Genomic DNA, 20,309 nt, shown 5'->3' with positions numbered 1-20,309 from the left:
TACTTTATACTTGGGTTTAGCGTTTACAGAAGCAATTATGTCTTAACTACTGCAGTTGGCCGTCACTTTGCTTCCAGTTATCAAGTGCTCTTAATTTGTGACTCGTTGGTTACTGTGATTTGGGATAATGTTCGGATTCCTGACAATAATCTTTATTAACCTCATCTCCTGCATTTGCTATCCTGGTGGTTATTCAACCTGAGCCTCTCGGTCATTCCTCATTGTGAACACTGGTAATTTAAGTAAGATTAAGTGGGCAGCTAAAAGCACCAATTACTGGGGCTGCTTCTAGGCTTCCATATTTACAGACAAACCAGTATTTCAAATTTGGGATAAGCGAATTATAAGCCGTCTTTAGGTGGAAATAAATAAATGAAGTGCAGATGGATTTTTGAGGAAATGGTTTGAGGAGAAAAAAGATTAATTGCCAATCACTAGAACTCTGAGCATTTTATTTATAATTAGTTTTTTTAAACTTTTAAAATGGAGATAGATTTTGTCTTCACTTTAGGACAATTCCTGCGTCTCCTTCATCCTCCTTTTTTTAAACTAAGGAAATTTAAAGAATGCAGCTATCACTTAAGAATGGCAATTCAGTTATTTTGCTGTATTCTTACAACTTCTAGGTTATAGATACTTAATATTTTTTAAGATAGAAGTTAAATTATTTTAATTTGAGCAAAGAATTTTCATGGTTCATAGTGAACTGTTTAGTATAGAAAAGCTTAAGAATTTCAGACTTCTTTAACAGGACAAAGAAAGACATTTAGCACCTGTGTCTATTTGCAGTTCAAAGAGAAACTACAAATAAATTGGTGGGACTTTGTTTATTTGACCGTGGTAGCCCATTAATATTTGCACTCTTAAACTTCTGTATGTTTTGTTTTGTTTTGTTTTTTTAATTCTTTACATAAGAACGGACAACTGTCTCAGTCTCACAGATTTTTTTTTCTTCAAGTGAATTAAATTTGTATCCTTAATAGCACTTGGCTACTTCTTTAATCCTTTGCAGAAAGCTTCTTGGCTCTGAAGATCCATTGAAATACTAGGTTTGGATATTCAGAAGAGTCCTGCTAAGTGATTGAAAAAAGGAAGCCAAAGTCTAGAGTGGAAATGTCTTGGCTACACTGTCACTTTGTAATGCAGTTCTTTTTGCACTTATCAGAAAATTCCTTTCCACTCTCCAATTTACATTTGCTTAAGCGAGTGGAAGTGGAATTGTGATTGCATGATAAACACTAGGAAAGTATTAAATCTCAAGATACAAACATAGAAAACTGAGAATATTGTTACTCAACATTCCTCCTTTTAATTTTTTTAAATAGTTGTCTATCCTGGTCTCTAACAGCTGGGAATACTCATATTACTCTCTTGGCAATTGTTGATTTGAACATATTTATCTTGTAGCTGATAATAATAGTAAACTAATGAGGTAACCTAATGATTATAGCAATAATAACTATATCTTGTGTTCACAATAGTAAATGTACTAAATGGTTTACATATTTTATATAATACTCTATGAAAGAGTATTCTATAGATGAAGAAACCACGATTTACCCAGTTAATTAACTCCAAAATCACACAGATGATAGTGGTGCAAAACTGGGATTTGAATCCAGAACTGTGAATCCCATTCATTCATTTATTCAACAAATATTCATTGAATCTTCCATGGAGTTAAATAATCGATAATTTTCAAAGACTATTTAGAAACAGCATTGTTTTTACTGTCAGTGGATTGTGGCCACTTCTTTCAAGAAATCTTTGGAAAAGGAAAGCTGTCTGGTATTTTCTTCAGTCATTTTCCCTTCATTGATTTAGGTTTATCCTAGTTGAAAGTCCCATCAGCCATTTGAACTGATGACTTTACACCAGCTTAATGAGTTTGGCTTTATTGGTAGAAACAGTGCCTAGCCCACAGTGGGTAAATAACAGATACTGCTAAGATTAATGAATCTGCATCATTGCTCTGTGGGCTTTAGGAGCCACAGCTATGTGAGTAGGGATTTTGCTCACTATTTTTGTGAGATTTTACAATTAATCTGATGCTTTCTTCTGGGTTGTCTCATTTGAACCTCTCAGGGACCTTGAGAGCAGGTGACATGGTTTTCATTTTACAGGCCCTATAGCTAAGATGCATAATGTTAAGTGATGTGTCCAAGGCCCACATCTAAAATCAAGTGACTCTTTCCATTAGGCTCCTGCTTTCTCTTTTCCATGCCTACATCCCAGGAGTAGTAGAGGTAGCAGTAGGTTGAAGGTTCAGACTTCTCTCCCCTTTCTTATTGGGTTTGTGGCCTCAGGGCCCATTCAGGAATATCCACGTGATATGCATTGCTCAGTGAAATGCTGTTTTCACTTGCATGGGAATTCTGGCACTGTACACTGTGAATCTCTCTCTTCTCTATGAATTTGTAGCAGCTTTAGGATTTGGCTTCAATCCATTGGGCATCCTGGGTAATGAAAGGAATAAACATCCAAGCACTGGTCATGAACTGTTTTAGGCTGCTCTCACTTATAGCATCATTATGACTGAAGGATGATCCTTTTATTGAGATTCAGCCATATCTTCACAAGATTCAAAGTAATTGGGTTATCTAGTTTCTCTGTGTCAAGAATATCACAAGTCAGAAGGATAGTTACACATTGTCTATTTTATTTTGAGGGCTTATTAAATTATAGATTGCCTGGGTTCAGATATCCACTTTGTTTTTTATTAGCCATATGAACTTGGCAAGCTAATTCACCCCTCTCTTTCTCTGTTTCCTTATCTGTCAAATGAGGAAATAATCACCTACCTCATTAGGTTGTTGTGCAGATTGAATGAATTAATAGACATAGAGAAATTATAATAGTGTAGTGTATAAAATAGTGGTACAGTAATATAGTGCTATACAAGAGTAGAGTGTTCAGCATAGAAAAACTTCTGGTGAGTATTTGTTTGCAAATATTTTAAATATTCCCTGTTGTGGGATCTATGCCTGTACTTTTGGGTATATAGCAGTCTTAGCAAGAGGGTTCAGTGATCTTGAAATAGGGCAATGGTGTGCTGCTAAACCATATCAGTGGGTGAAAAAAACCTGGATTGGTAATGGCTGCCGGATTCCATGGTGTAAATATCCATATCATGGCCAAGGTACAGACTGGCCATGGAGTTGAAAAGAGATGCACATAATTGACCCTTGCTAGCCAATAACAGCCAGTTCCAGCCACATTACTGAAATAGACCTTTTGGGCTATAAGATCATTAGGGTAATTGCTAATTCAGACAGCATTTAAATCACAACTATCCCTGTTTGCTTATATGACCCAATTATTTAGGGTGGGTGCCCAGTGATAGGGACCCCAATCCAGTGATCTGGATTGGCTAATCTATTTCCTTTTCAGAAAGGTTAAACATCACTTCTTTTTCTATTCAGCCTAGAGGTTGTAGCAGAATTATTATCTAAACTTCCTAAGAAAAATAGGGATTTCTTGCTTTGAGGGTCCTGGAAGGTTTTCTCACTGACATTCCTAAAACCCCCTTGTTAGCTCTTTTTTTCCCCTTGTTCCATCTTAAGCCCCCTCTAATTCATCCTCTCTTTGCTAAGTTAGCCAGAATCAATTTCTGTTGCTTATAATCCAAAGAAACCTAACCAAAACCCATGTTTAGTCATTTCACTCATTCTCTGTTAGAATTCTTTCCCTGCGAATTGCTCAAGATGGTCTTCTGTTGTCTGTACAAATATCTTCAGAGATGAGGATGAGGCAGCCTGTGCTGTTGTTTGCCATCTTTGACTCAGCCAGAGTTCTTTTTGTTACCAAATTGGTATCCGCCTCACCTATTTGTGACTTCCATCCTTAAGTCCTAATTCAAATCTTAGGATTCCTCTCGAGCAAGCCTCATCAAATGACACTTTAGCAGATAGTTGAAAGAATAACTGCCATGTTCTTAAGTCTTCCCAGACACTGATTATTCCCACATTCATGTGTTCTATACATATACCTACTGCATTAAAAATCCAACAAAAGGGACAACAGAAGGGAAAGCAGGTCCACATTGGACCCTCTGGCCACCTTTACATGTGATTTTCCTAAATACTGATGTTGACCCACTCAATTTTTCTTTCCTTCTGTGATCACTGAGGGCCCCTGGACCTGAACTTTATGCCTGATGAGGCTTATTTGTAAAATGAAAGATTATTCCTCACATATCCTATGGATATGGTATCTGAAACAAACTTCCCTGTTTTCAAAGGGTTAGTCACTTAGAACAATTTGAGTACAATATGGTGTTTATCAGTTTATAAGGCAGCATGCTTGGAAACCTCAGCAATATTTGGGGAAATGTCCATCACTTTTCAAAAGAAAAGGCAAGACCCTGTCTATGCAGAACAAAGATGGGGCCAAAGGGAATGCCCCAGATGTTCCTATACATACCCTCATTATAACAATATCCAACAATCAAATGAATGCTTTCTAGGCTTTGGATGCCTTGGACCAATAATATGAAAAAATATTTTTGAAAACATAAAGAATGATAACATAATTAAGCTATTAAATTAAATAAGACTCTTTGCATGTTAACTATAATCGTCTTTTGATAAAAAGACATTTTAATAAGAGAAAGTAGGAAGGACATTACCTAATTTCAGGATAAAAGGCTACTGTTACCTAGAGTGGGGTTGGCAATCTTACATCCACGGTATTTGTCTATGTCCTTGTGAGTGTGCATGTGTATGAATAAGTGTACAAGGACTTGTATGTGCATGTGTGAATGTGTGCGTGCCTGTATGAAAATGTGAGTATGACCCAGTGCCAGACTTTGAGTTGGCACTTAGGAATTACTTAATTGGGCCATACTTTTTCCTTGGTGGTACTCTTACATTCCTGGAAGTTGTGTAGCTGGAAATAAGCATGAACAAACAAGTAAGAGAGAAATAATTTTAAATAGCTGTATCCACTCAGCTTTTCAACTAAGGCTTATCACTGCCTGGAAACCTCTCTTTCCTTCCAGAACCCTTCCAGTCCAGTCCTTTTTCACACCCAGCTGTCACCCCTACCATCTATGAAGCTTACCCATGTCATCCCGGACCAGAAGTTCCTTCTTTCTCCAGTCAAGCATTTTAGCAAAATGACTAAGTCACACAGACTTAGATTCAAATTTCAGCTCTACCACTTAAAAGCAGTGTGACTTTGGGCAGTCTACTTAAAACTTAGACTTAGTTTACTCGGCTTTACAATAGGAATAATAATTAATAACTTTCTCCTTGGAGGATAATTTGAGAAGATGAAACAATGTGCTTTATTTATACCTTGTGTATCATACGGTAAACACAGTGATACCTATTAATAACTGCTTTATCCTTCATCCTAACAATGGAGTCATTAATCAACTATTATTTATTGTTTGTGATTTAAGTTTTCATATGCATTTCATTCTTTATCTGAAGAGTTTGCAAGACTTATCCCTTGCTAATTCCTCTTATCACTTAGTACAGTTTTTTTGTCTATAGTAAATTCTTTTCAGATATAGGTAGAGATTAAGACCCTGGTTGACAACATTAGACTGCTCTCTTATGCCACTTGCCTTGAGTGTAAGTGTATTACCACCCTCAAAGTTGCCTTTTTATTGGGCCTCTCATCAGTGAGACTTTGGAAACCCCCTTAAGAGTTCTGCAGCCCCTTTCGTCTTTGAATTCCTGCCTAATGTCCTGTGACTTGAAGTTCAAATCTAAAACAAGGTGCTCCTTTGCTGCTCAGTAGGGCTGGCAGTCTCAAGGCTGTCCTGGGAGATAAATGATCTGATCTCAAAGCAATCGGTCAATAGGTCAGTATCTCAGAGAGTGGTAATCAGTATCAGGTTGGGGTCTGGTCACCAGGATGTTTCTCACTAAGTGGTTTTCCAGGTCTGGGGCCCCATTAAGGGACTGAGATCTCCCACCTTTCTGGGCTTCTAATCCCCCTACCTCCCCCCCACCCCTATGATTTGTGTAACAGTCTCTCTCCTATGGATGGGTTAATTGCCTCTAGTGGTTAGTCTTGGGTGCATGTGGGATAGGGGCAAAATATAAAAGTGGATAGGGAAGAGTTTATTGCTATGAAGGTTCTTTCTCATGACTCAGTGTTTAACATCCTGGCAACAATGTCTGGATCTGGTCCTAATACGCAGCTCTTTTTACTCCTTGAAACTAGGGAGATAACAGTGACATAGTAAAAGAGTTGGAGGTGCTGTAACTGCAGTGGTAGACAATTGAGCAAGGGATCAGAAGGTTCAGAGAAGTGGCTATGCTGGAATAAATTTATTACATAAGCAGATGACCATGTTCTCTCATAGAAGACGGAAGACTGTTTTTTAGGGAAAAAAAATCTGAAGGAACAAGTACTGCTGGGATTTGCTCATGGCGACCATTTGCAGGGCCAGCACCATTCTGTGCAGCCAGGAGCCTGTGATGGTGAAGAGGAAATGGACCTACCACACCAAGAGCTGCTGAGTGATCCCCCTCCCCAAAGCAATAAAGATGTCAGCCAACTTTTAAAAGAAAAAAATTCTCCCAGGCCCCTGGCTACCAGGAGAATTTGCTGGCATGTTTTACACATTTATTTATTAAAACCAAATTCTGCCCCCCAGGGGGGTGGGGGGGGAGGGAATCAAATATTGTGGAGAGCAAAATACCTCAGCCTTTTAAATTTTTTAGAGTAAAAAGTGATAAAGAATTAAAATTAGCTATGGGCACCTATTGTAAACAAGCAAATGAAGAAAACAAATCTGCTTATATTATGGAAGAAAACTATTAGGTTGAACTACATGAAACTGCTGATATTTTAGTGTTTCTGACCTTCAAAGAACACTTCAGATCATTCAGCCTAATAGCTATAAATATAAGTTTTGAGTTTCTATTTATTTGTTTGTTTTTGAGCTTCTGAATTGTAGCTGTATTGCACTGGACTCTGAGGATGAGGAGGACGGGATGAGAGAGGGCCTTTGAATCGGTTATCCCAATGTTTGATACACACAGGTGGAAATGTCCTGTGGATTCTTATGGCTAGCCTTCGGATTGGTAAACAGGTTCACAAATATCTTCTCTGCATGTATTGCTGATGAACTGGTCATCATTCCTGATGGAAATAGAATGATATTTCCTTGTGTTTTATGGCATCATTGGAGGGTCAGCTCATCTCATAACTATGTGGATGGAGAGTCTCTGAGCTCTGCTGTGTGATAAGCTCCAAGGAGGCAGAGGTTCTGCCCTTTTTTTTTTGTCCTTTCATTGCTAGTACCTCGTATGCAGTGGGCACTCATGGTGAAGGGACTGAAGGACTGTTCTGATCAGGTTTATTCTTCCTTGTGTGGCCATTAAACAGCCCCTTCAGAGGAACACATTCATGTCAGTTGCTTCTGGTTGGACTTCATAATTTTAACTCAGACATGTTCGTGCTTCTAGTAATCGCTCCTCCCAGAGTGGAAATTTCACTTCTATGAGGTATAGGGCCACCCATACTGTAAATCTGAGACTGCTTTCTATACCATTGTGTCTTGGGCTAGTTCTCTCACGATTCTTTCCAGATGTGAAGTGCTTTCAGGTAGTTTACCAGACTCTTTCATTCAGCATCCGCTGTCTGGTTTCATGTTCCCTCACTCTCTGAGAAGGAACCCTCTAGTAGCATCCCACATATTGTATTCATGAATCCAGGAATTTTAGGAAGCTAACAGATATAACTTCTCATTATTTTGGAGTCACTAGCTGATTTTTTAATTTTATTTTTTAAATTTATTATATGTATGTATATATATATATATATTTTATTTTCCAAATACATTATTTTTTTTCTACAATATAGCATGGTGACCCAGTTACACATACATGTATACATTCTTTTTTCTCACATTATCATGCTCCATCACAAGTGACTAGACATAATTCCCAGTGCTACACAGCAGGATCTCATTGCTAGTCCATTCCAAATTGAAACTTTGTTCTGCAGGTCTTTTATTTTATTTATTTATTTATTTATTTATTTATTTATTTATTTTTTGCTGGTCTTTTAAATCAGTTGCTTAGTGGTACAATACTTAGGTGTATGTATATGTGTGTGTGTATATATACACATAGTTCTATACTTCTCTGATTTGGGCCCTGAAATTAATTCTGGTCATTGAATATGTTTTTGCATCTCCTTTTAGTCTAGAGGTTATGATACATTGGTGAAGGTTTGCCAGGAAATGGCCATGTATATTTGTTTTCTCTCCCCTTGGCACATTCAACAAGTGGTTAGTTGGTATCCTGTAGACAGGCTCAGTGTGTTTTTACGGTGGCATTTTGGCAATTTCCTGGCAGCATAGAATTGTGATCAATTTGTTCTCACTTCTTTCCCTTACATTGTTGGAGGGTGTATTTCTAATCTCTGTCCTTTGGACTTTTAGTTTTATAAAAACATATCATCCTAGTTTCTAGTTATGAAGACCCATTGTATTTACAATCTATTTTATCCTGTTTGTTCTCTTAGCAAATGGCAACAGAAATGCTGAGACTTTCACTCATTGTAAACAATTGTGTCAATTAAGTTACCTCTTTTTTGTTGTTGCTTTTTAGGGCCACACCCACAGTACATGGAAGTTCCCAGGCTAGGGATTGAATTGGTACAGCTGCTGGCTTATGCTACAGGCACAGCAATGCAGGATTCAAGCTGAGTCTGCAACCTACACCACAGCTCAGGGCAACACCAGATCCTTAACTGCCTGAGCAAGAACAGGGATCAAACCCCCATCTTCATGAATACTAGTCGGGTTTGTTACTGCTGAGCCACAATGGGAACTCTTACCGCTGAGCCACAATGGGAACTCCAAGTTACCGCTTTTACAAAAAGGCATTGAAAACATACCTATTACTTCTTAACTTACTTCTCCGTCACCCAATCCCATATGGAATGATTATTTGATAATTTGATAAGTGATAATTTAATTCTAGGCTTTCATCAAGGAATGAAAAATGTGAGCAGAAAGGGGAATGTGAAATGTTCCAGCTCCTTCTGCACTGTAGAGCTCTCCTGTGGCTAAAGTTTTTTATATAAGCACCCCTTGTGCTATCTCCTTAGAATATAGATTTTTAAAGTGTAACTACTTTGAGAAAAAAAAGAAAAAAGGAAAAGGGCAGAATTTATTGCAATGGCCACGAGATGGCAGACCTAAAATCCAGACTTCTCAAAGAGATTTATGTGCCAAATTTCATCTTACAGGATACTTTAAACGTCATGAACTTCCTGAAGGTAGACTCCTACAGGTTATCTTAAATTGTGGTTCAGTTCTGCGGCAGGCACCGCAAGGGAGAAGAAGGTTCAAGTTGATGGGAATCTCTTTAGCCCTCTTCTTTGTCAGGTGTCACCTTCCTTCTCCTCCTTGAAACCTGCTTTCTGCCTGGCCACTGCTGTCATCCACAGTGCATGTATAGACCATCACTCTGTGTTTCCTTCCTTCACTGCAGGAACACAACAGCCTTTTTCCGTCCCATGAATAAGAATTCTCTCAAAGGAGCTGCTTCCAACAAACTCATTTTTTGTATTTCTTTCTACAAAGATCTGCTGCACAGAACCTTAATTTGATTTTCTCCAAATGTTGTATTAACAAAATTCTGGAATGTGCCCCCTCCTGCTCATATCCCTTTTAGAGCAATGACATGACAATCTGCTTTGTTTTTCATTATAATATAGCCTATGGGAGTATTCTATTCCTATAAACATAAACAAAGGGAGGTTTGATTTAACACAAAAATTTCAAATTAAGAAGGGAAATATTTAGTTCATGATATAGGAGGGCAATTTGCTGCTCTGTGCAAAGGCTTACTAACAAATCTTAGTAGCCCTAAATATAGAGAAAAGGGAAAATCAAAATATACTCTCTTTTAGGAGTTCCCATTGTGTTTCCGCATGTTACAAACCCAACTAGTATCCATAAGGATGCAGGTTTGATCCCTGGCCTCACTCAGTGGGTTAAGGCTCCGGTGTTGTCATGAGCTTCGGTGTAGGTTGCAGACATGGCTCAGGTCTCATATTGCTCTGGCTTTGGTGTGGGCCGGCAGCTGCAGCTCCGATTTGTCCCCTAGCCTGGAAACTTCCATATGCCGTGGTACAGCCCTAGAGAAAAAAAAACACTCTCTTTTGGGAAACTTAAATAATACATGTATGCATACACACACGTACATCTCACCAATAAGAAAAAAAAATTGATCAGATTCCCTGAGGCCAAGCCTTAAAGTCAGTGACCTATTTTCTGGCAGTTTTCCATTCCCAACTAAAAAGTCAATGTGATGGGGCAAGTCTCTTGACAGTAACTGATTATCCATGGACAACAGGTTTAGTTTAGGTAGAAGCTGGCAAAGTTCTGGCCTACAGTAGAGTCCAGATGTATTTACTTTTCTTATTATCAATCATCAGTAGCCCTTCCAGGGAGTCTGGTGGGTGTATTTTATATTGAAAGCTATTTTGGCAGAGTGAAATATTCAACAGAGAAGCCTTCTCATCACTGAATGGGAATAACAAGAATGAATGTGGGAGTTCCTGTTGAGGCTCTGCAAGTTGAGAACCAGACACAGTCGATCGCTGGCCTTGCTTCGTGGGTTAAGGATCCAGCATTGTCACAAGCTGCAGCATGGGTTGCAGATTCGGCTCATATCTGGTATTGCTTTGACTATGGTGTGAGCCTGCAGCTGCAGCTCCAGTTCAACTCCTAGCCCAGGAACTTCCATATGCTGCAGGTGTGGTCGTAAAAGGAAAAAAAAAAAAATGCATGTGTATCATATAACATTACCCTGACACAGAGTATGCTGATGGGTCCTGGAGTTCCTTCATTTCATTTGCCTTCACTGCCTTCCAAATTCACCAGTTTTTTTGTTTTGTTTTGTTTTGAAATGGAAGAATTTTCTCGTTTTGAAGTTGTTTGACTTTGGTTAGATTTTGCACTTGACCTTGCCTTTTAAAAGGTCACTTTTCAGAACACGTTTCCATTTCTCACACTGCTTGAAATCACATCTTGCCCACCTTTGTGTGGCCTTTACTATCAGTTCAGACAAGATGATATTGAACAGTCAGACTGGTCTGGTCTGGGATGCAACTCTTCTATGACAGACAGATTCTTCTCCACATTCAAGCTTTATTTTCTCCTTTAAGTTTTTTTGCAAAACAGACATCAGCTCATGAAAGTCAAATGGGCAGCTTAACAGAAACCAATTTCAAAAGCTTCTCTGAGGGTGTGTCTTGAAAGTAAGAAACCCCTCGACATATTTAGATCTGTTTTCTACAGAGAGGGGTCTGGTAGAAAATAATGCAAAACTTCTGAGTCTTTACATTTTCTGGTGTTCATAGTATATAATAATAAGCAATCGCTAATATTTGTGTGGTCCTTTGGGGCACTGGACAGAATTTGTACTTGCATTATCATATTTAACTCTCACAACAGTCCAGGAGGTAGTTACTGTTATCCTTCTTGGTTCATTATGAGGAAATCGAAAATTTCAGAGATATAAAGTAACTTGTCTAGAGTCACAGAAACAAGATATTGCTGGGACTGAACCTAGGTACATTTAATTCCAAAGCTCAGGCACTTAGTACTTTCTCCCCTAAAGGACTTGGGTAATATTTCATTGGTATGGATAAGTTTTTTAAAAAACTAATAGGTCAATATAATCACATGAAGTGTTTTCTTATCTCTCACTGGATCATGCACACAGTAATCAGTAACACTTCACACATGTCCTATGCCAGGACCTGAACAAGAGTTCCTTCCATCCATTCTGTTATTGCCTTTTTATCAGTCTCACAAGGGCTGGGAATAGAGAGAGCAGTTTTGGATGAGGGTAGTAGCTCTTCCTGGCACTCGTCCTACTCTGGCCTCAGGCCATTTCCATGTGGGAAAATCAGTTGGCATCAAACTCACCAAGGGCATCCTGCTCCAAACGGTATTGATGAGTCTGAAGCCAAAATGTATCCTCAAGTACACAATGTTGGCCCTTTAGGTCTTCCTGGCCCAGTTGCACTTGGAGAAGTTCAAGAATGGGCTAGCTGCTTCCCTGGGTCATGCCCTGAGTCTCTCTCTAGTGAGATGGAAGCTGGTGCACTGAGCAAAGAACTTCCACAAGACTTGTGGCCCCGTGTTAGGAAATTCCAGTCGTGTGCTATTAAGTTTCAAAGACAAAATTCTCTGTAATTGGAGTAAACTATTTCTCGAGGTCACTTTTAGGTGGGCGACAGAGAGCAAACTGCATTAAGGAGTCTGGGCTGCCAAAGCCTGGCCTTTACAAATCTGGTCTGTTCTTTGTCCTTGCTAAAACTCACATTGTTCAAGTATATCTCACCCTGTGGGCCCACCTCCTGCAAGTTGCTTTACTTTCTGCGTGGCCCTTCTGTATACACAATACATCATTCTGCTGGTGGGTAGTGTTGATATTAATAGATATCAAAAACCTTTTCTTTTTCACAATGCTGCTTGAAAATACAGCTTTTAAAATATAGGCAAATGAGCATCTATGTCCAGGGTTGATCATAGCAAACCTCACCCACCCTCACCCAAGGGGTGAGAGAGAGGCTGTTTTGAATAGGATCTTTCGTCACCGTCTGTCTTAAGTCACCTCCTACTGAACTTATGGTTGAAGATTCAGGGTCATGAGGGAAAGAAAACAGTAATTAACTGGGAAAAGTTGATTGAGAGGAATTTTTTTCCCCCACAGTATGATTAGAACATGACTGTGGGCTGAGCACCATACATAATATAGGTTTTCCCTTGAAATTATCCAAACATTTCTTAATGGAATGCATTTTTTTAAGCATCTGCTTTCATAATTGAATGTGTTCCTAAAGATGGGTCAGCTAACTAAAATAAGAACCCACAGGAAAAACTGTATTAATGCTTCTCCCCACAATCCAATTTATAATAGTTCCTAATTGGGCTGCCTCATTTACAACTCCTAAAATTAATTTTTGACCCTCTCTCAGAGCTCAAGTCATCATTAATAGAATGACATCAACAGGGAGTAAAATAGAAATGTTTATAAAACTCCCTTTTAAATTGACTGTGATATGTGACGTAGGGATGTATTACCATCAGAGGATTCTGGGACTCTTTGTGAAGGCTGGCCACAGGCAACACTCAAAAGAAGGCATTCGTCTTGGCCGGAGATGCCCTTGAGTCCTCTTTTGTTTTATTCCTGAAGATTTTTTTCAGGGTGGCTAAAACCTGGGTGTGTGTGTGTGTGTGTGTGTGTGTGTCTGTGTGTGTGTGTGTGTGTCTGTGTGTGCGCGGCGCGCGCACACTGTTTTAATAGCCATATCTTGACTACCTCCTACAAACTGAATGACAGTTTAGGGTTATTAAATGTGTTCTTACACATATTTTTATCCATTGTTAACCCTGACTAAATGCACACAAGGGCACAGAATTCCCCCTTTTTCCCTCCATTGTTGCCCATATTTGTTAAAGAAATTATTCCCCTTGACGTTTGTTTAGGCTGCACTTTGATAAAATGCTGTCTATGGTCTACTTTCTTAGCTTGGCATTCAGCAGACTCTTACAGATTTATTTCTCTTTGCATTATCTTATCTTCCTTTCTAGCATATTTGGACTTCCTTTTCATATTTTAAGTTACATTTTGGGGCATAGACAGATCACCTTAGTAATTGTATACTGGAGCATTGCAGTGTTCTGAAGATAATTTTGCAAGCCTTTGGCATATACTTAACCCCACTAACTGTCTAAAGATGAGTATATGTGTTCCTTTTTATGTTGTCTGTGAATATGTAAAAAGGATAGATTATGTGCTCAAGTGATTTCGGGCTTATAGAAACTTTCTTTTGGTTGATGGGACAGTGACAGTTTCTGAAGCAATGTAGATCTCGCCTTGACTCTAGAAGGTGGCTCACTTGATGGGGAAATTAATGAGCATTTTTCTTTGCATTTCCAATATATAGCCAAGTATATATTCTTTACATTTGAGTCTTTTTAAAAAGATGTAGGCAGAGTCAAAAAAAAGAGACATTTAATTTACGCTTCTTAATTTATTTCAGTGTCTGCCATTTTCTAAAAACAGAACTGTGTGTATTTTTAGTGACGTATTTGTCATGAGGTACTTTAAGTTAGATATGTCAACACATTAGCTTATGGGAATTGTAAAAGTGTGGAGTCTAATGTAGGGCTGGCACATGAAGTTTGTCTTTTTAAAAACCTATGTTTAGTATCCCTTACCCTCAAAAAACTCCTCTGACTTTTAAACTAGAGTTAATGAAAACCTGTAACTGTGCAGAATTAGCTCATAGTGATTTAAAACTATTAGTTAAAATGTATCAGGTTATTCTACTGTATAGCACAGGGAACTGTGTCCAATCTCTTAGGATAGAACATGATGGGGGATGATAGGAGAAAAAGAATGTATATGTATTTATGACTGGTTCACTTTCCTGTACAGCAAAATTGGCACAACATTGTAAATCAGCTATACTTTAATTTAAAAAAAATACCAAAAAATGTATCAGCTTAATAAAAAGTTATTTTAAACTCATTTTAAAAAGCTTTTTACTTTAAAAAAAACACAAATGTAATGGCTCTGTGAGCCTAGAATTAAGAATTTGCTTTGCCTGGCATCCCTGTACAAATAGGTAATGTTTAGATATAACCTTAACATATTTAGAACATCTTTCCAAATATCCTAAAGTGCAAAATGTTCATATTTTTCTAGTTTTACATACTTTAAAAACATTTTCTGCCAATTACTCTTTGATTTAAGGAGACTGGAATTACTAAATGTAGATTTCAATCAAAGTATTTTGGGAGAAATTTTCATTAGCTTTTGGCCAGTATTTCAATGAGGGTTTCCCAATGTGTATAATCCTTATTACACTAATTTTATCCAGAGTTTTATGATTGTATAATACCAGTACTTAGCAAACAGATTTGTTAGGCACAAGCAAACAAAAAAACCCAAACAATACAATAAGGAAAAGGTTACAACGAATGTGTTATTTAGTATGGATATTAATATTGATGAGTAGTTTTAAATATACTTTTATTAAAATTATTTTAAATATATTTTAAAGTTTAATAGTTAATAATAATTAAGTTTAGGGCTGTATTTAATGATTATGTCTATAGAGATTTGGGAATTAGTATGTTTTTCTCTGATCAAGGGAAAACTGGAAATAATTTATTGGGAATTTTGATGGTATTATAAGAGGGGAAATACCTATTAAAAATATGACAAGCCCAAGTTATAGAATTGTAAGAGAAAAGAAGTTTAGAAAAGTCATTCTTTAGGGTGATGGTGACTTTTTTTTTTTAATTACTCAAATGAATTTATCACATCTGTAATTGTATAATGATCATAACAATCTGATTTCACAGGATTTCCACCCCACAGCCCAAGCACAACCCCTGTGGTGACTTTTAACAGTTACTCATGCTATGCCATTCTGAATTTTGATCTGGAAGAGAAAAATGAGTTTAAAAGGGCTATAGAACATAGGAGTATAAAAGTGGACATAGGTAGCCTAGTTAGAAAATTTTTGTAGTTTTCCAAGTGGGATATGATGTAAATTGTACCAGATGTGTATATATGTGAAAATGTGTGTGTGTGTACACTTGCCTGTGTATAAAGTGTGAGATGGACGGAAAGAACATATATACCTTGACGGGAAAATGAGCAAATTTCAGGTATGCCAAGTATTTGAAGCATGTACTTAACAGTTTATTTGGTAACTGAAAAGCTTCATTTACAAATTTTTAATGTTTACTCTTACGATATTTTGTGGGAAGGGAAAGATAACACAGAAAGATATAAGCAGAAAAAAAGCGAAGCATATCCACCATTAAAATAATGACTATTAGCGGTTTGGTGTATTTCACTCTCATTTTTTTGTATGAATATGGTTTTATGTTTGGGGGATATTATTGTGTATACATTTGCATGTCAAGAACTGTGAAGGGTCTGAGATTTTCCCTATTGGCAGGCTAGCAGGTTAGCCTGCCTCATTTCATGAATGCGGGCAGAGGACCAAAGACTTTGGATCAGAGGCAAAGACTTTATAGCTCAAGGCACAGAGAACAGAATCAGCATATTTATATCAGTTCCCTGTCACCCTAGTCCCATGGAGGCATGGCAGGTGGGCTAAATGAATAGCTGTACATAACAATGGGTTGCATTAAAGGAGAATAACCCTGAGTTTAGGGAACCTGAGTCTTTTGCAATGGGCGGTAACATGTCTGCCCTTTGCTCTGGAAGGAGAAAATATTATATAGGGCAGAAGCATGTTTACCCTTTGATCCTAAGGGAAACACTCTGTCTATCTTCTAAGGCTCTTCACTATACAGATATCTTTGGAAAATGGTGAGAAAAGATAATGCCTTTGCTCATAAAATGTGCAGAGATATGAGACTCATGGAATCTCTAAACAAACATAGATGCTTGTTTTTTCATCAGCATTTTAAATGCCTGCAGATAGCTGTTAAGAGTAAATTGTAGGTGTATTGTATAATGTATTATTATCAATTCCCAATTTTTCTAATGATGATTTTTTAGACTGTTTCCATGAAAAAAGTTTTACTTGGACTGTAAACCAACTATAATGGGAAAATAAAAATCATTTAAAAAATAAAAATAAAAAAATTTAAAAAAGCTTCACTTGGAAGTTTCTATTTGGGGCAGAGTGGCATAAAATATTGCAGTCATCTTGGGTGCATTGTAGCTAAGTTGGAATAGATAGCAATTGGACTCTCCCTGATTTGAAGTCCATGCAGCCTCTTCAACTTGGCCTTATATATAAATATGCTGTGGCTAAGAATGGCCAACATTTCTATTATCTCAAGATGTGATCCAGAAGGAGATAGGTTCTGGGAAGCTGAATATTAGTGTTGTTATTTGTAGTCCAGCCTGCACTGGTTTTCTTCTGAAAAGTGGAAACATTTCTGTTGTTGAAGTGCCTGACTGAGCCTCAGACAGAAGCTCCCACTGCCTGGCATGAGCAGGGCCCAGAAGAGTGCATACAAATCCCTATAGTGAAAAGGGAAAAAAATCTGAGATCCAAATAATGACCATCCTGTCCAAATATCTGCAGAGGGCCCGGTCTGGTGATGGGCATTAAAAAAAGACAAAACAGAATCATGACCAGGTTTTAGTCCTGGGACTTACATGTGAGAAAGTACCCAAATGGAGACTTTTCTGGGGCTATGGAGTCCTCTAAATTATCTAGAATATTGCTAAAGTGTCACAGATGGTTGGGATAAGACTTCCTCAGGGGAAAGGAAGACTAAATGAAACATACTAAGAGAACTATTTCCTTGTCAATAATGGTCTCAGAATTCCAGGTTAAAATTTGCAACAGATGTTGACAAAATTAGACTGTAAAATGGGAGGGGACAACTGTAATACTTTTCTGAGAAAGCAATTAATCAGCAGTCAAAGCATTGTAATTTTAATGAGAGGAAGAGTTGTCCAGTAGTTTCTTCCAAACTTTTTGGAAAGTAAAAAGTGAACTTACTTATTGCATGAGCAAACATTTTTGACATCTGCTCTGTGCTTAATGCTCTTCTGGAAGCTGGATAATTGAGTGGTTCATAAGACAAATAAGGTTCTAATTCATGGAGTATCAAGTTTAGAAAATAAATAATGAGTATCTTAATATCCTTTCAAACAGTGAGGAGTTCCATGAAAAACAAAAAACAGTGTAATGTGGTAGGCTAGTGACTTGGGCAGGAGGTGGAAGCTGGAAAGACACTACTAGGGAGAGTGGTTGGGGAGAGCTTTTCTAAGCTGAGACATGAAGGATGCCGTGTGTGGCAAAGGCATTCCAGTTAGAGGGAATGGCAAAGGCAAAGCTTATGAGTGAGACTGAGTATAACATCTTCAAGGACTAGAAAAGAGATCAGGAGCAAAATGTGCTGGGGCCTAGTGACCAGGTACAAGATAACCTCAGAGCAGTGCTCAGGGCCAGTTCGTGTAATGAATTGCAGGCATCAGTAAAAGGTCTGGATTTGAAGTTTAATGGGTGATGGAATGGATTTTTCATGCGAGAGAATGGTAGAATCTGGATTTGTAATTTTTTAAAGATTACTTGGGTCTCTATACCAGCGAACCAAACGGGTGAGCTGCACACGTAGGTGCTCGTGGTTGGGAGCTTATAGCACTTCAGTTTAGATGAAGGATATATTTTGGAATAAAGCCTACTGAAGCTGTCAATGGATTGGCTCTGAGTAGAGAAGAAAGGGAATCAAGGATTACTTCTAATTTGGGGGTTTAGGCTACTTAGTGGATGGCACAGTAATTACTGAGATAAGGAAGACTGAGGAAGCATTGGTTTTTGGTGGAGTGACAAGAGAATATTAATAATTCTCTTGAAAAGTGAAAGGAGATCCTAGTAAGTATCTCTATATATGTTTCTTCAAAAGAAAATCTTGCATGAAAAAAAGAATACTCGAAATTGAAATTCCTGCCCAATTGTGTTGAGTTGTCTTTGGAGTACCTAGAACCTTACCTGGCAAATGAATAGATGGGCGGATGAAAGGATGGTCAGATGAATGAGTGGATGGATGAGTGGATGGATGAATGGATAGATGTCTTAGAAAGGAATGTTCAGATTGACTCCCTCCATTTCTCATATGTAACTGTGTCTGTGAAGCCACTGAAAGATGTGTGTCTTAGAGGATACAGTGACCCAAACTGATTTGTCCATTCTGAGAGTCAAGGAGATGGTTTTTCTTAAACATAGTTGCTCCCCTAAGATAATCCTTCATGGCTCATTTCAATTAAAAATGCTCGGGTTTTTTTTTGTTACTTTATTAAAATCATCGCAATAATCTTTATTTTACCAGACAGGAAGCACTGCTTGCAGCAATCAGTGAAAAGGATGCAAACATTGCCTTGCTGGAACTTTCTGCCTCCAAAAAGAAAAAGACGCAGGAAGAAGTCATGGCCCTCAAGCGGGAAAAAGATCGACTAGTGCATCAGTTAAAGCAGCAGGTGGGGCCTCCTACATGAAAGGTGTGTTCTGCTGGGGTTGGGGCCTTGGGTGCTTTCTCTGGGTTTATCTATTCTTCATTTTGCAACTGTCCATCCTGCAGGCTCAAGCAGCTAAAACCAGGTAGGAGTGAAATGGTCCAAGTTGTCATTAGAACACCATTTTATTGTTTTTCTATGTTTATGTGCATGTGCCTGGGCTTGTGTGGTTGCAACTAGTGCTGTTTTCCTTTCTTTTGAATTAGAATCATCGCCCCACAAATAGCTTTCAGCTCTCTTCCTTCCAGAGGACTTTGTATGATATCTGACTAAATTCTAGAGAGTACTAGTTAAATTCTGGGCACCTTCTTTCCTTTTGGACCTGTAACCTTCTGTCTTGCTCACTTTCTGGGCCCGTTAATAACTCCCGTTATCCTGTTCTTTCCTTTTCTTTCCATCCATACTTCCAACTTTGATTCTTCAGCTGTTTGCCCCCAGGACTTTCTGGCCATGGACCATCTTCCAGCCCCTGTGCTTGGTGACTGCTAGACTATGCTTGGACACCTCCCCAGCCATTATTTAGTCAAATGTTTTTTAAATCACTTGTTTACCCCCATTATCCTGTTTGCTTGTTTTTTTTTTTCCTCCTCTCTAGGCCATTGTATTTCTTCTGAGGGGAAAGGAAAGAGGGACAAAATCCTAACTTGTGCAGAAAGTTCTTTGCTTTCTGGAGGGTTTTCTAGAAGTGGCTTAAACAGAAATATTTATTCCTGAAGCATATTGCAAAATTATCCCTGAAATCTTCAGACATTGTTTCTCCTCCACATATAAAGTGAGGGCCTTTTGAATCAATGGTTAAAGATATTCACTCAGATTCTAGCTTCATTTTGAAACCAACTCAGCAGATAATGGCCATCAGTGGTTTAGTGGTCTTACAAAGTGTCTGCTACATCTCAGATAGAGCAACCTTTGGCTCTCTAAATGCCACATGGTACCATGTAAGGGTACGTCCTTATTGATTTCAGACCCCAGGACTGGCTCTTTGCCTGCTAGGGTGATTTGGGCTGAGCACAGTGTACAAGGTGAGTGGAAAGGAAGCCTGCTAGGATAAGCTCTCTCCCTTCACAAATGGGCCGATTCTTTCCCTCCTCAGGAAGGAAAAGGCATTCTTTGACCCTGAGCTAGAGTCTAATTCTCATGTGGATGCCTTGCTGAGGTGAGAGTTGGGGGAGAGCACACACCGCCACACCTGGGCACCCTCTCCTGCAGAGTGCGGGGATCCTAGTCATTGCCAGACATTGGGGTCATTCCGCAGAGAAGCATGCCTTGCTAGTGCTGACCCCGGGGGTCAGGGGCCAC

General features: G+C 38.5%; 1 protein-coding gene across 21 annotated transcripts in view; it reads left to right on the top strand.

Moving 5' to 3' along the window:
• ERC2 (ELKS/RAB6-interacting/CAST family member 2) overlaps window positions 1–20,309 on the top strand; it is a 979,000-nt gene that overhangs the window by 738,733 nt on the left and 219,958 nt on the right. For all 21 annotated transcript variants that reach the window (XR_002337959.1, XR_002337957.1, XR_002337956.1 and 18 more), the window contains one exon: window positions 18,827–18,974. Coding sequence is in view for 15 of the 21 variants with exons in the window: in XM_021070727.1 (XP_020926386.1) it covers window positions 18,827–18,974 (148 nt within the window). In the remaining 6 variants the exon portion in view is untranslated. The remainder of the gene's footprint in view (window positions 1–18,826; window positions 18,975–20,309) is intronic.

Source organism: Sus scrofa, chromosome 13, assembly GCF_000003025.6.
Source record: "Sus scrofa isolate TJ Tabasco breed Duroc chromosome 13, Sscrofa11.1, whole genome shotgun sequence".
NCBI lineage: Eukaryota > Metazoa > Chordata > Mammalia > Artiodactyla > Suidae > Sus > Sus scrofa.
Note: the sequence above shows the minus strand (reverse complement) of the source record. Positions and strands in the feature narration are given on the sequence as shown.